General features: G+C 39.7%; 3 protein-coding genes across 3 annotated transcripts; all 3 read left to right on the top strand.

The window, feature by feature from the left end:
* Window positions 1-4478: 4478 nt before the first annotated feature.
* Window positions 4479-5438, top strand: LOC306978345 (olfactory receptor 52Z1P-like; the record flags this gene model as incomplete). The annotated part of the gene is made up of 1 exon (XM_079576868.1): window positions 4479-5438. One exon carries the CDS (start codon window positions 4479-4481, stop codon window positions 5436-5438), a length of 960 nt encoding a protein of 319 aa, XP_079432994.1.
* A 3021-nt stretch (window positions 5439-8459) lies between these two features.
* On the top strand, window positions 8460-11681 carry LOC306977412 (olfactory receptor 2AT4-like; the record flags this gene model as incomplete). Its single annotated transcript, XM_079575713.1, has 3 exons — window positions 8460-9404; window positions 9468-9537; window positions 11623-11681. The coding sequence occupies 3 exons, from the start codon at window positions 8460-8462 to the stop codon at window positions 11679-11681; spliced, it is 1074 nt and encodes a 357-aa protein (XP_079431839.1).
* A 1700-nt stretch (window positions 11682-13381) lies between these two features.
* Window positions 13382-14356, top strand: LOC306976554 (olfactory receptor 52Z1P-like; the record flags this gene model as incomplete). Its single annotated transcript, XM_079574514.1, has 1 exon — window positions 13382-14356. One exon carries the CDS (start codon window positions 13382-13384, stop codon window positions 14354-14356), a length of 975 nt encoding a protein of 324 aa, XP_079430640.1.
* Between the last annotated feature and the right edge of the window lie 1775 nt (window positions 14357-16131).

Here is a 16131-nt window from a genome sequence, read left to right as displayed (position 1 = left end):
ATAAAAACATTGCCATATCACTTATGATGACCTGTCACTCTGACCAGGCAAGGCTCTGTGCCCCCTCTGCAATCCCAGACACCCCCAGGTTGAGAACCACTGTCTTAAAACACAATGCTATTCTGATAATTCACCTTATTCTGGAAGTTCGCATGGGCGCCGCCATGAATTGTGCCCGCCCCTTTTCTCCTATCTGTTCACATGGGACTGGAGAAGTCCACATAAAATCAGTTACGAAAACAAAGCCGTTTTTAGGTCGCGCAGAGAAACGGTGCAGTGTTGACATGTTGGTGCAAATGAATATGGGCCATTTTTCACAAATCAATCTACTAAACATCAGATTTGAGTGGGGAATATTTTCCCTCGTTCTCCGTTTAAATGAGCAAAAAGTGGCAAAAGTGGGCGGGGCGGAATAAGGTGAATCCAGAGCTTTATCATTTGTTATGGCTGAAGAGTCACTATTTTACAAACACCTGCACAAGGACCAGAACTGCCAGAGACAAGCTGAAAATAGTCGCACAACCTTTGTTTGAATCCACTTGAAGAAAATTGTAGCATTGTAATGTAATCTAACTTGCCATGGTAACTTGCCCCACGCTTTGGAGAGAGTTGATTTCAGCCATATGTGCATACACAGGTCTCTTAAGAAGGCCCAAAAGTAGTAAGATAAGTCTTGAATGGTAGAACTAGCGCAATGTCTCGAGTTCATGTCAGAATCAGAATAGTTTTTATTGCCATTGTTTGAGAACAGGTTCACAAACTAGGATTTTTTTTTTTGGTGTAGACGTGCAAAATAAAACATATAACACAGAATTGAGATAAAATTAAGCTATAAAACGTTAAACTATAAGGCTATAGGGGTATGCATAAAGCTTTTCTTAAAACGGTTTAGATGCCAATAAGCCACACAAACCGTTTTAAGAAAAGCTTTGTTCCCGCTGCCCTTTCCTTTATGAACAAGTCAGGATCAAATTGCCCCTGACACGGCTTTTTTTTAAATCTTTGTTACTGTCAAGTGGCTTAAACTTCAGTTGTATCTGTACCAAAGGCACATCCTGTTAGTATCTGGAGCACTTACAAGTTTTATATTTAAATATGTGTGATGTTTTATCTTTGTGTAATGTGTTTTAATGTGTCGACTCGTTCTCAGAATTGCAAGACGAATTTACCCACGGGTACAAATAAATTAACCTAACCTAACCTATTAAAATAAATAAGATAAAAAGTAAATGGAACAGCAGCGGGATTGTATTTACAGAAGTGTATAAAGTGATAGCAGGGGATCTAAGTGTGGACACACCACACAGTGCAACAGAACAGATTACATCCATGAGTCTGTAACTAAGCTATTGGGTCTTGTCTTTGTTCATGAGTCTGATGTCCAAAATGGAGATGGGGACGGGAGAGTCCATCAGGGAGAGGGGGGATGGTGAGGCTGTGTCTTTCCTGAAGTCCGGGATTATCTCCACTGTCTTCTGGGCGTTCAGATCCAGGTTGTTGTGGCTGGACCAGGACGCCAGCCTGTCCACCTCTCTCCTGTAGGTGGACTCATCACCGTCCGAGATCCGCAAACTTGATCAGTTTTACGGACTGGTGACTGGAGGTGCAGCAGTTTGTGTACAGGGAGAAGAGCCATGGGGAAAGTACACAGCCCTGAGGAGTTCCAGTATTTGTAGTGTGAGTGTCCGAGACAATCTTCCCCAGCCGCATATGCTGTCTCCGGCCCATCAGGAAGTCAGTGATCCACCCGCAGAGGTAGTACGCTGAGCTGGTAGAGCCTGTCTCGTAGCCGTCCAAGGAGGATCATTAACCTCCTGGGATCTCCGGGTCCCGTACCGATGGCAAATAAACTTATCCTGTATAAGACATTCAGACTCCTGCCTCTTTTTCATCCATCCTCTTGGACACTAGGGTTGGTCCATCATACCGTGCACGGTAATACCGGTATAGATTTTGGACACCAGCGTAAACTTTCAGATCATTTGCATGCGCAGCTCATGTCAGAACCACAGCATAAACAGCAGCATAAACATGACTGTGGAGGCCTCAGGAGCAGGCGCTTAACGAATCTAATGACATGACTGAAGTATGTTGCTTTTGTCGCTCATATTTACGAGGAAAGGGCTCAGAATTTGCGTCTTGGATGAACTCCGGAGAGTTGTAGAAGAAGAAGAAGAAGAAGAAGATCTTTATTTATATAGCGCCTTTCACTGACATGGTCACAAAGCGCTTTACATGAGACAATTGTACATTCACTCCACACTCGGTGGTGGAAAGCTACGTTTGTAGCTTCAGTTTCCCCTGGGTCAGAAGCGCTTTCACGACTACACACATCTACGCCAACGGACCCTCTGACCACCACCATTCACTCACAAACATCATTCATCCTGGCCTATTGTACATGTTTTTAGTGATTGGGGAAAGCGGAGTGCCCGGAGGAAACCTACGCAGACACGGGGAGAACATGCAACATGCCCCGTGCAGGTGGGAATCGAACCCGGACCTTCTAGCTGTGAAGCGAGAGCACTAACCGCTGCGCTACCGTGCCGCCCAATTGCAGCATCACCTAGCTCGCTAACTAACTTTCTGGCGCTAACAACAACAAAGACAACCACGTTGCAAACGCGGTTAAAGGAATAGGCCACCGTTTTTACATACTAAAATATGTTCTTACCTCACTTTAGACGTGTTAATATATCCCCGTCTGGTCTTTGTCCGTGCGCTCTGTCACGCAAACGGAGCACATACACAGCCTCTCCCACATGTCACATAGCTCCGAAAAAGCTCACGATAGAAGCTACCAAGCTCTTCCACGTGTTCCCTATTTAAATAAAGTTACGTGAAGTGTTTTCATGCGAAGTATATTTACACAGAAATGTAACATGTCGATTTTATAAGCAAATAAAAAGGGGGACTATATTGTGAGGCGTAATGATACGAGGAGCACAACGTCCGCGCAGTAACTCCTAAACACTTCCCCCGCTCGCTTCCGTCAATAACCTTTAGGAGTTACTGCGCGGACGTTTTACTCCTCGTATCATTACGCCTCACAATATAGTCCCCCTTTTTATTTGCTTATAAAATCGACATGTTACATTTCTGTGTAAATATACTTCGCATGAAAACACTTCACGTAACTTTATTTAAATAGGGAACACGTGGAAGAGCTTGGTAGCTTCTATCGTGAGCTTTTTCGGAGCTATGTGACATGTGGGAGAGGCTGCGTATGTGCTCCGTTTGCGTGACAGAGTGCACGGACAAAGACCAGACGGGGATATATTAACTCGACTAAAGTGAGGTAAGAACATATTTTAGTATGTAAAAACGGTGGCCTATTCCTTTAAAGGCTAATAATATCCTTCTCATCACAAGCGCTCACGTAAGTCTCTCCCTCTCTCTCTCTCTCTCTCTCTTTCTTTCTTTCCTTCCTGCGTGTGTGTGTTTGTGCGCGCGCGTCTGGGAACGGGGAGAGACGCGAACAGGAGAGATGGAGATATAGTGAATCCTTTGAAAGTTGAATTGAAGTTGAATTAATTTAACTCGTGTTTCTGGCAAACACATGTCCTAAACACGTTATTGCCTGACAGTAAAAACACAAGTAAACTGCACAGAGGAGGATGAACTTACAGGAGCATTTTACTGTTATGGAGATGAAGGTGCAAATAATTGTATCAATATTATTTGATCTGATCTTCTGTGTTTTTTTTTTAGAGATTTAGGTGAGTTTAGATGAATAAAAAGAAAAAAAATAGCTGTAAATGAATTTTCCCCATCGGCGAAAGGCTTTGATTTTTATGTATTTTGCCAAGTGTAAATTATATCGCCAAATATATCATTATCATGATATTTCTTTTTCATACCGTGATATACAGTGGGGAAAAAAAGTATTTGTTCAGTTTCACATAGACATTCTATTGGATTTTGGCCAAATACTTTTTTTCCCCACTGTACATTTTTGGCCATATCGCCCTGCCCTATCGGACACCATTCTTAATTCTCTAACAGTCATAGTGCAGGTGATGGATGAAGTGACTCTGATAGATTGCACGTGGTTAGTTAATTTCACATGAGTTCACGGTAGTACATTACAAACTATCACTGGCATTTGGGCTACTTTAAAATCACCGACAACGATTTAGTGATAATAGTTAGTGTGACTTGCTATGACATAAACTTCTTGCAAAATCGTCCTCCTGCTGTTGAATCATGTGATGTCGTCTTACTGGACAGTGAATGGGGCGGTGACCTACCACGTGATGCCCCCATATGTCAGCTACTTTTATAAAAGAGCCGGAGGTCAGAAGTTTATGTGAGGGAGGAGGAGGATGTCATGATTAGACTGTACAGATAGGCTACAAGTTACACTCAGTACAAACACACAGACGATGCAGTTGTTTGAAAGGGTGTTTTAGAATTTGGACATTGACTATCTACTGGACAGACTTCTGTGAGAGCTCTGTTAAACCTGCGCAGCCACTATGCAGTACAATAGCACAACCAGGATAGACCACTTCTTCCTCACTGGATTCCCTGGGCTCTCGGCTCAGTACTATGGACCGGTGTCCCTGCTGCTTCTTATTGTCTTCTTGGCCATAGCTATTGGCAACATTTTCATCTTAGTGCTCGTCTACAGAGAACGTTCTCTTCATAAACCTACTTATTTAATTTTCTGCCACCTCGCTTTGTCGGATTTAGCATTTGGGACGGTGACGCTGCCCAAAATCATTTCCAAATATTGGTTTGATGACAGTGCGGTGGAATTTAACACCTGTTTTGTCCAGATGTTTTTTGTTCATTTTTTATCAGCTGCTCACTCTTGTATTCTCATGGTCATGGCCTTAGATCGATTCGTTGCTATTTGCTCTCCTCTGCGTTATAGCGCTTTCACAAATAATGTTGCTTCCTGTCTGTGCGGAGTGTCCTGGTTTCTGGCAGCGTCTTGGATGGTGAATATTGTCATGAATGCTTATGACTTGATTTATTGTAATGCAAATATCATTGCCCAGTGCTACTGTGACCGTTATTCCATCACCAGATTAGCCTGTGACAATACTGAGCTGATAAAAGTCTTATCTTTTGCTGGTGCTATGATTTTCTTATTGATACCACTAGCTTTTATAATATTTTCATATTTTGCTATATTTTTTGTTGTCATGAGGATTTCTAACCAGGAGGGCCGTAGGAGAGCTGTGTCGACATGCACCCCACAGCTCCTCATCACGCTCCTGTATTACACGCCCAGGTGCTTTGTGTACCTGTCAAGCTTTTTAGGCTTCAGCCTTAGTCTTCCCATCCGTGTAGTAGTCGTTATGCTTTATAGTCTGCTGCCCGCAGCAATTAATCCCTTGATTTACTGCTTCAAAACAAAGGACATCAAAGAATGTTTAAGTAAAAGAATTAAGATGAGAAAAATTCATGTTGGTCTTGGCCCACGCTGAATTTCTCATTACGTCGTGTATTTGGAACCAGGAACATAACTGAATATAAACCTGTGTTTGGTAATAAACACTTTTTCCTCCTCAAATCACCATTATTGGTGTGTTGGTGGTGCTTGGGCATTGACTTGAATCATTTAGCATTATGTGACATTCTGGTGACTGAAGAATAATGGAAATTAAAATAAACTATTGCCACAATTGAAGTAAAAGCTACAATTTTCAAAAAAGGTTAGCCACCAAAGTAAACGCCCTTGGGCTGAACCTGTTCTTTCAATGGGTTTGATGTGAAGGGGTGCTCACATTTGTAAGGGATTGTTTAAGTTGATACATTTGTGGACTGGATATACGCCAAAATAACAAAGCAAAACATAGTAAATAATTTCATTTTGACCTAAAGACAAAAAAGTTTGGCCCGTTGCTTGAAAGATGTTTTGTAATATTTTGTCAGTCAAAATACAACCAAGGTGTAAAGGCAGTGTTTATGTTGATGTAATGGAAATTAAATAGACCACAAACAGACATAGTTTAAACCCATAATGCATTGTGGATAGTTATACATTTGATGTTTGTGTTTGTTTAGTCCAATAAACACCTTGATTATTGTCCAAAGCATAAGAATATGGGGTTTTACCACTTATAAACTACTACTTTTACTACTTTAGTATGGGGGGACGCAATCATGAATTTATGAATGAATGATGAGTTCATTAAAGTAAGTAGTATGTGTAGCTTGCAAACGCTTTGATTTACATCTGTGCTGTTTTGTGCTGTAAAGATTTTCATTTGTGCTAGTTTTTTTTGAGGCATCAACGCTCGTCCTCTGAGGCGTGCGCACGTGTCAGAGGCGCACGGCAACACACACTGCATGCAAAAAAGAATCATGAATATCTCAAAAACAATAACAGCACAAACAAAGATTTTTTCAGCACAAACGATTTACATATTTTTATATAAATTTACGCTTCATGGGGGCCAACTTCTCACAGCTCGAGGCATGACGTGTTACCAAAGTTTTAATCTTAAACTAAATTATAATTCTACATTTTCGTAATTTGCTGACTATGCCCTTTCAAATCTTTTCTCATTCTGTGTGCTTTTGAAAACATTAGTGTTGATGGAATGTGCTTTACAAATAAAGTGGACTAACATATTCTATATATGTCTTTCATTGGTATCTCTTTATCTCTATATTATGACTACATATGAAAATTGCAAGTTTAGAAAACAATAATAGTTCATGTGGTTTTGGATGTCTGAATTTTAAGCCTTGAATCAGTATTTCTGTTTGAAAATATTTATATTTATTTCAAAGTGCTGTAGTTTGACATGGCTATTTCATTTGTGAGACAGAATAACACAGAGAGAAGCTCGCATCTTAAAAACAGTCCCTCCTCAGGAGACTATCCCTCACGCACCGTTTATATCATTCATATCACAGTCATTGCGTAGAGGTTTGCCTTGAGAATAACCTCTGTTTGGTCAGGCGTGTAATTGTTTATAAGAAAAAGATTGTTGACCAAATGTGGTTCTGCGTCTGAGAACACCGCACTCTCCTCTGAGATTTTCTCCGAATTCAGTGAGACAAATATTCTCAATGTTATGGATTATTTCAAGCAGAACAGACATTTGATTAAATTTGAAAAACTCTAGATGTTAAGTTATAGCGTACCCGATCCAGGGCCTTCATATGCCACCACTTTGCTAAACCACTCATGTCATATACAAGCTGGACTGTCTTTGTGGCTGTTTTTACATCGGCATGACAAAAGGAGACTCAAAGACAGCCTTTCAGAACATAAATACACAATGAAAACAAACAATTCTCAACCCCAATGGGGAAACACTTCAACATCGTGGGCCACTCAGCATCAAAGGTCATTGACGTTATTCCTCATAACGTGAGACGTGGGGACAGGGTAAGAAACCTTTTGGATCGAAAACCTAAAGGCCACAAAATACCCGGGGCTCAATGAGGACTCAGACTTTTTTGTTTTGTAATTTTCTGCTTGATATGTCTCTGTTTTGAAAGGTCTTCTATTCCAGTACTTGTGTATATGGGGTTATCAATGCAGCGCAGTCCAAATAATTCAATATAATAAAAAAAAGAAACTAAATGAATTAAATAACTAAGTAACTATATACCTAAATAAATAATAAAAACTATTCAGCTCAATTTGAAATAAAAAAAACTTAATAAATTACATATTTATATATTACACATTGGCCAATATTTTTTACCTAATTTGGACACTGTCTGAAAAATACTTAATTAAAATTCAACAAAAATTAAAAACATTAGTCTCAAAGATGTTTTGACATGTCTGTGCTTGAGATCATATCTGCATGTTGTAAGATTATCTGCATGATCTACATTTGTTAAATTCAATATTGCATATTACTTAGTGTTGGTTTTAAATGGATATTCTTCACTTCATGTTCTCTCCTTGGAGATGCTTTTTACATTTTTGTAAAATATTTCCTTCATTCATGTATGTATAAATGGTGTCATTTTCAGACCCACGCATTTACGTCCTTGACATTTTTTATTACTTCAGTGTAACCAAGTATAATAAACATTACAGACTCTTTAGAGATTAAGATCACTATCAATAGGCAACATTTAAAAATGATTTGATCAGATATAGTGTTTAAAAGTGGCCTCCTCCTGGCCCAGGATAGCCATAGGTAAGGCTGTCTATCCCAGCTTATCCCTTTGCACCTATGTCCTAATAATATTATAAAATAATATGGAAAAAAAAAGCTTACATTGTCCCTTTTAGTTTTTTTTTGTTTTTTTTGTTTTTTAATAATTGTGTAATAAACAATGACAAATTAGCAAATGATGTTTTCTTTCCTTAAGTGAGTCTTGGGGTTGGAGTGTCCCATGAGCCTTACATACAACATATCAGGACCGCCTCCAGTGTAAGTGGGACATAAAGATGAGCAGAGCAGCTCATCTTCCAGAGGCTTAGGTCAGGTGCTAGTTTACCTGTATTTGATTCCTGCTATAGTGAAGCAACTATGCTGATCATCTTTAATGAAACCATTTTAAAAAATGTTGTCTTGGTTGGTTTTCCTGGACTGCCTCCTGAGTATTTTGGACCAGTGTCAGCTCTGCTTCTTCTTGTCTTCTTATGTGTTATAGGTGGAAACGCGTTCACGGTTGCTGTTATATATTTTGTAAAATCGCTTCACAAGCCAACTTACATAATATTTGCAAACCTGGCCCTGACAGACATAATATTTGGCTTTGCAACTCTTCCTAAAGTCATCGCTCGATATTGGTGGGATGACTCCTCCATGCTCTTTGGTGTCTGCGTCACTCAAATGTATTTTGTCCATTCTATGGGTGCCACCCATTCAGCAATTCTTCTTTTAATGGCTTTGGACCGTTTTGTAGCTGTATGGTTTCCATTGCAATACCCGTCAGTAGTCACTAACAAATCTATTTCTATAGCATGTTCTCTTTGCTGGATTGTGACATTCATTCGAATGGTGGGTGTTACGCTGCACGCATTGAGCCTGCCTTACTGTGGCGTTAAGGGCAACCTTATTTCACATTGCTATTGCGATCACTTATCAGTCACTGCACTGGGCTGTGGAGATGAAGTCGCTTATGTCAAACTGGTATCTCTGGGAATTGCTTTATTTGTTCTCTTGCTTCCTTTGTCTTTCATCATTTTCTCCTACTTCTCTGTTATTGTGGCTGTAATAAGAATGTCTCAAGCTGAAAATCGGTACAAAGTCTTGTCCACATGCGCTCCACAGATATTTATCACTTGCCTGTATTACATTCCGAGATGTTTCGTGTACATCGCTCATAATCTGGGAGTGAAACTAGGCTCAGAGAAGATCATTATAGTGATGTTGTACAGTCTTGTTCCCGCTCTGGTTAACCCACTCATTTACTGCTTCAAAACCAAAGACATTAAAGATGCTCTCAGTCAGCGGCTTAAGAACAGGAGAGTCAGTGATGTTATTAAGTTGATAAAATAGTTTAAAAATTACTTCTTCTCTTTCTTTATTCAGATAGATACTCTATTCATTCCCAATCAGGGAAATTCAGGTGCCCAGCAGCAGGCAGTGTGTGCCATCCCAAGTACACAATACAGACAGCATCAGTAAAAATAAGTTAAAGAAAAGCTTCAATCAATAGTAATAAGAAACTGCACAGAACAAACGACCTGCTGAGGCTTCTCTCTAGCCTGCATCATGCTCCTTCAACGTTTAATAGGGCGATAGTGTCTCAGCAGGCGAATCCCGGCTCCAACTGGTGAAGACTGTTTTGTGTTCTTGGGCAAGACGCTTCACCTGCTGCCTGTGCATGAGTGTGAGTGAGTGGGTGAGGGGTTGGTGGTGGTTGGAGCAGCCTATGACATAAGACTGGCAGCTTCACTTCCGTCAGTCATGTGCAGCTCACCACCACAGTGTACGGAGTAAATGAATAATAACTGCACTGTAGCACTTTTAGAGGCTTGTCAATTTGGGCTTGTTAAGTGCAATACAAGTGTGAGAAATGCATAAAGTAAATCACAAACAGCACTTTATGTACCATCTAACAAACAGTGTGTCCAGATGTTTTTTTAATTCAATAATCTTAATAAATATGTATTGCAAAATTCAGTGGTCTATTTGAATATTAATGTCCATACAAGGAGAAATTAAGCAAAAAATAATAATAAAAAATGTTCAAACTATAAACATAGGCTATTTCAAATTCAGCTTTATTCCATGCATGTCTGACTCTTGTGAGATTTTCTGTTGATGAGCAGTGAAGTCTAGAAAAAGTGTGTCAAATAGCCCCAGTCTCCCCTATCTGGTTAAAGGAGGTGGGGCTATCCCATGTAAGCTTTTATAAATCAATAATGATATTTGGTGGGGGGGGGAGGGGGCGAGGGCACAGGCTGTTCACTTATTATGACCCATTCACACATTTGCTTGCTTGGTACCTCAGAAATGGGTCCCAATTCAAATGGAAATAATATATCTTCCCTTTTCATTCAAATATTTTTTTTCCAATTGAACGTGCTTCATTGCATCATGTAACAAATTATTATAGGTTGGAGTGTTTTTTGTAATCCCAATGTAGTAATATCAGTCTTCTAGATAGCACTGAAACAAATTTGACAGTTTTCTAAAAGCGATATATATATTTTTTTATATATTATTGTTTCTGTGCTAACAAATAATTGTTAATGCTAGCATGTGTTTTATAAAAATAGATTGAATAGCAAATACAAGCGAGTATTGAGCGAATTGAGTTGAAGGGAAAATGTAAAACCTTTATGGTAATTGCTTCATTTATCATTTTTTCTAGTAGGTTATTGTAAGAACAATATAATATAAAATTAAATCAAACAGAATGTGGTTTTGTTTCAATCCATGGTTGAATCCAGACTGTAAATGCGGTTGTATGATGACACTTTAACCACTAGATGTCACTGTGGAGTGATTGTTTCAAACTCTTTTGGAGTTTCTTTGGATCTCATGAAGATTCAAGTTGCCCATCCCTACTTAATATTGCCCTTTCATCACAGCAAAGTCCCAGCTGATGAATCATGTCATCATGAATGAAATGATTCATTGATGTTACAAAGGCATTTTTCATCTTTTATGTAGCCTATTTGACCAGAAGGAAATGTTCATGTTCATGTTCTCTCTCTCAACGTGAGAGGGGTGTGACGCGAAGTATAAGCCCTTTGGGGTTTCTGTCACACTCTATCATGTTTTAATTCTTTTTTTTTCTTTTTTTTTACGTATAACACTATCGGTGTAGGGTGCGACGCACTGGGGCCCACACCACTTGAAGGGCCCATCGCAGGCAGGTCACATAGTGCAGACTGAATTGAATAGACTGTCAATAGAAACGACATGTACTTCACGTACTACTACACAACTTCAATAGAGTAATTTGCTGACGGTCCCTAAATTTGACCGGATAGTCTACCAGCGTTCGCCGCTTCACTGTGTGTCTAGCGGCCTCGCCGCTGCAGCTCCCGCTCTGAATATTTGCCGAAACTTCAACCAACTTCACTGCGGTGCCAGACCGGTCACCGCACATTGGCTCGTCTATCAGCTACTGCAGAGGTTTGTTGTTCTGCGTGAAACGAGTGCACTTTTCCAGGCTATCCATGAGTTCTGAACAATGCAACTGATGCGACATGGGCTGTTTCTCAATTGCCAGGATCCTTCCTCCGTTTGTCCACTTCGTTGACGTCAGCGGTGGTGGGCTCCTCCAATTAGAACAAAGAGCCTCCTACAAACGTCTACTTTTAGTTTACTCCATCAACATGTCCTCAAGCGATGCCACTTTAGCTTATGTGATAAAAAAACCGAAGAAATACAATTTCCATGCACCTTTCACAGCCAAGCGATTAATCGATTAATCGTAAAAATAATCAGTAGATTAATCGATTACCAAAATAATCGTTAGTTGCAGCCCTATAATACAGTAGATCCATGGCTCCAACACGAAGCGTCTCTCACTTCCGCATTTCGGAGTGAGCGGCTGCGTCATGTCACGTGTCAAACTCAACTTTGTTTTGTTTTTGGAAAACATGTAAAAAGACGTTTTATAGGAAACACGATGTTTTTCTCTCATTGCCATTGTAACAATGCAAAATGACTTAGGCAATTATGCTATGTGGCTAAGGATATAATAAAATGTCAATCTGTGCTTACAAAAACAACTGGTTCATGAATAAATGAGGCCAGGAAACTTGGATTTCTTACTGTTTGAACATTTTGGCCTGAAAAAAATAATAACATTTCTTCAAGGATTTGTAACAATTGAAATATTAGATATATTTAGCAGGTCCAGTTTATCGCTCATAGCTGCAATTGCAGACTTACGTTAACCGTAGGCCTAATTTCTCAATAAAATTCATTGAATAAACCTCATTTTTACATCTTCACTTGTTCACAACTTGCCTGGCCTTAGCCATCCGTAAACTCTGGTCAATTATAGTTTCCTTACATGTACGTCTGGGTCTGATCTCAGTGGCCGCGTTACATCAGTTGAATTTCCACCTACTATTCAGTGAGCGGGGGAGGCAGGTGTTGTAGGTAACGTCAAGCATTTGCACCGCATTTGTTGGTTGTAGTTTGGCAATGGCGGCGGATACGTTATGGAAGCTCCTCAATCTGTTCTGGCTCGGTTCCCAAATATCCATCCATCCATCCATCCATCCATCCATCCATTTTCTTCCATTTGTCCGTTTCCGGGTCGTGGAGGCATCTGTTGGAGCTGCCCAAATCACATTGCACCAGCCCCTTATGGCTCCTTCTGCAGGTGGTGGGTCCACTGAAGGACGGCCTCACGATTCAAACCGGGCCTGTTGGCCGAATTTGGCCCCCGGGCCTGACGTTGCCTACCCCTGGCCTACAACATCAGTCCTCGTTGCGGAAACCCTTTATGATAAATGTACTGTGAAATTTGTCTCAGTCCTGATAACTAACTGTACAGATTGTCATTGTGGCACCTGTAGTTTTAGCTAGCGTTTGCTAACTTTAGCAGAAAAGTAGTAGTAGAAAAGTAAGAGGGTGCTTACCCTCTTACTTGCTTAACAACTATTGACGCTATAGCGTCAATAGTTGTTCTTTATCCTTTGTTGGGTAGTTTAGTATGTTGAATAGTATATCACATTTTTTATTATATAAATTAGAAATTAAATATTCTATTTAAACATTCTACACTTTTTTTTCTGAAGTATAATAAACATTACAGACTTTAGACATTAAGATCAATTCATCAACAGGCAATATTTAACAATGATTTGAAATATTATTATAAAATAATAGTGTCCCATGAGCCTTACGTACATCAGATCAGGAACGCCTCCAGTGTAAGTGGGACATAAAGATGAGTAGAGCAGCTCATCTTCCAGAGGCTTAGGTCAGGTGCTAGTTTACCTGTATTTGATTCCTGCTATAGTGAAGCAACTATGATGAACATCTTCAATGAAACCATTTTAAAAAATGTTGTCTTGGTTGGTTTTCCTGGACTGCCTCCTGAGTATTTTGGACCAGTGTCAGCTCTGCTTCTTCTTGTCTTCTTATGTGTTATAGGTGGAAATGCATTCACGGTTGCTGTTATATATTTTGTAAAATCGCTTCACAAGCCAACTTACATAATATTTGCAAACCTGGCCCTGACAGACATAATATTTGGCTTTGTAACTCTTCCTAAAGTCATCGCTCGATATTGGTGGGATGACTCCTCCATGTTCTTTGGTGTCTGCGTCACTCAAATGTATTTTGTCCATTCTATGGGTGCCACCCATTCAGCAATTCTTATGTTAATGGCTTTGGACCGTTTTGTAGCTGTATGGCTTCCATTGCAATACCGCTCAGTAGTCACTAACAAATCTATTTCCATAGCATGTTCTCTTTGCTGGATTGTGACATTCATTCGATTGGTGGGTGTTACGCTGCACGCATTGAGCCTGCCTTACTGCGGCCTTAAGGGCAACCTTATTTCACATTGCTATTGCGATCACATATCAGTCACTGCACTGGGCTGCGGAGATGAAGTCATATATGTCAGACTGGTAGCTCTAGGAATTGCTTTATTTGTTCTCTTGCTTCCTTTGTCTTTCATCATTTTCTCCTACTTCTCTGTTATTGTGGCTGTAATAAGAATGTCTCAAGCTGAAAATCGATACAAAGTCTTGTCCACATGCGCTCCACAGATATTTATCACTTGCCTGTATTACATTCCGAGATGTTTCGTGTACATCGCTCATAATATGGGAGTGAAACTAGGCTCAGAGAAGATCATTATAGTGATGTTGTACAGTCTTGTTCCCGCTCTGGTTAACCCACTCATTTACTGCTTTAAAACCAAAGACATTAAAGATGCTCTCAGTCAGCGGCTTAAGAACAGGAGAGTCAGAGATATTATTAAGTTGATAAAATAGTTACCAAATTCTTCTTCTCTTTCTCCCAAGTACACAATACAGACAAAATCAGTAAAAATAAGTTAAAGAAAAGCTTCAATCAATAATAATAAGAAACTGCACAGAACAAAAGACTTGTTGAGGCTTCTCTCAGCAACCAGGAGTGTCTTCTGTTATTGACGATAGCCTGCATCATGCTCCATCAACGTTTAATAGGGCGACAGTGTCTCAGCAGGCGAATCCCGGCTCCAACTGGTGAAGACTGTTGTTGTGTTCTTGGGCAAGACACTTCACCTGCTGCCTGTGCATGAGTGTGAGTGGGTTGGTGGTGGGTGGAGCAGCCTATGACATAAGACTGGCAACTTCACTTCCGTCAGTCATGTGCAGCTCATCACCACACTGTACGGAGTAAATGAATATTAACTTTACAGTAGCACTTTAATTAGCTTGTCAATTTGGGCTTGTAAAGTGCAATACAAGTGTGAGAAATGTATAAAGTAAATCACAAACAGCACAGTCAGTATGTTCAGATGTTTTTTTATTCAATAATCTTAATAAATATGTAGTGTGTATATTATTGAATATTAATGTCCATACAAGTAGAAATGAAGCAAACAAAAAAAAAAAAAAAAGTCCAAACTATAAACATAGGCTATTTCACATCCTCGGTCTCCCCTACCTGGTTAAAGGAGGTGGAGCTAACCCATGTAAGCTTTTATAAATCAATAATGATATTTGGTGGGGGAGGATGGGACGAGGGCACATTGGTTAATCAATCAGCTACTGCAGAGGTTTGTTATTCTGCGTGAAACCAGTGAACCTTTCCAGGCTATCCAAGAGTTCTGAACAATGCGACTGATGTGACTAGGGGCCTTTAACAAACTGAACAGCCCATAGCCTAATGTGGGAAAAATAACAAGTTCGACTGATCATACTTTTAAATAAAAAAAAGAGTTCCCTTATGAGTTTTCAAAGTAATTCAGATTCAAATATGTCGTATTTACATTATATAATTTAGCTTCTTCAAACTCACAAATGAGAACTTTCCCTCTCCCAATAAAATCATATTAAAGGGATATTTCAGGATTTTTGACATAGGGCCTCATTTCCTAGTTATCCAGAGTGTTGTTGATTTCAGGAGATATTTTTTTTGTAATTCATGCAGTTCTTATATTTGAAGAGTTTTGTGGTGCTAGGCTAGTGCAAGGCTAGCGCATTTCAGCCAGCCTGCTTTAAAAACAGTCTGACCCACTCCACAGAGCACCTGAGGCAAATCACTTATAACGCCAGATTACCCACATAAATGTCTGTGTCGATAGAATAATTTTTGGAATATAACTGACCTTGCATCACAGAGGGACTATTTTCTAGCAGATCACTCCGTCGCTGCGTAGCTTATACAATCACGAAGCTGATGCTGCTCAAATATAAGTTATTTTAAATGCAAAATGGTATAAATTATTCTTTTGAGACATTTATATCGTTAATCTGGCGTTAAAAGTGATTTGCTTCAGGTGCACTGTGGAGTGGGTCAGGCTGTTTTTGATGTAGGCTAGCTGATATCGTAGAAATGCGCTAGCCTAGCGCCACGTACCTCTTCAAATATAAGAACTGCATGATTTACACAAAAAATATCTCCAGAAATCTGCAACACTATGGACAACTAGGAAATGAGGCCCTATGTCAAAAATCCTGAAATATCCCTGTAAGTCTCACTGTCGCTTTCTTTTTCATTAATAAATATTATATGTGATGATAAAGTTGTTCAAATGAACACAAGGTGCTCCTAAATAAAC

The sequence above is a fragment of the Gobius niger genome, assembly GCF_951799975.1.
Source record: "Gobius niger genome assembly, chromosome: 1".
NCBI lineage: Eukaryota > Metazoa > Chordata > Actinopteri > Gobiiformes > Gobiidae > Gobius > Gobius niger.
The sequence above is the reverse complement of the archived record's forward strand: the minus strand, read 5'-3'. Positions and strand labels throughout refer to the sequence as shown.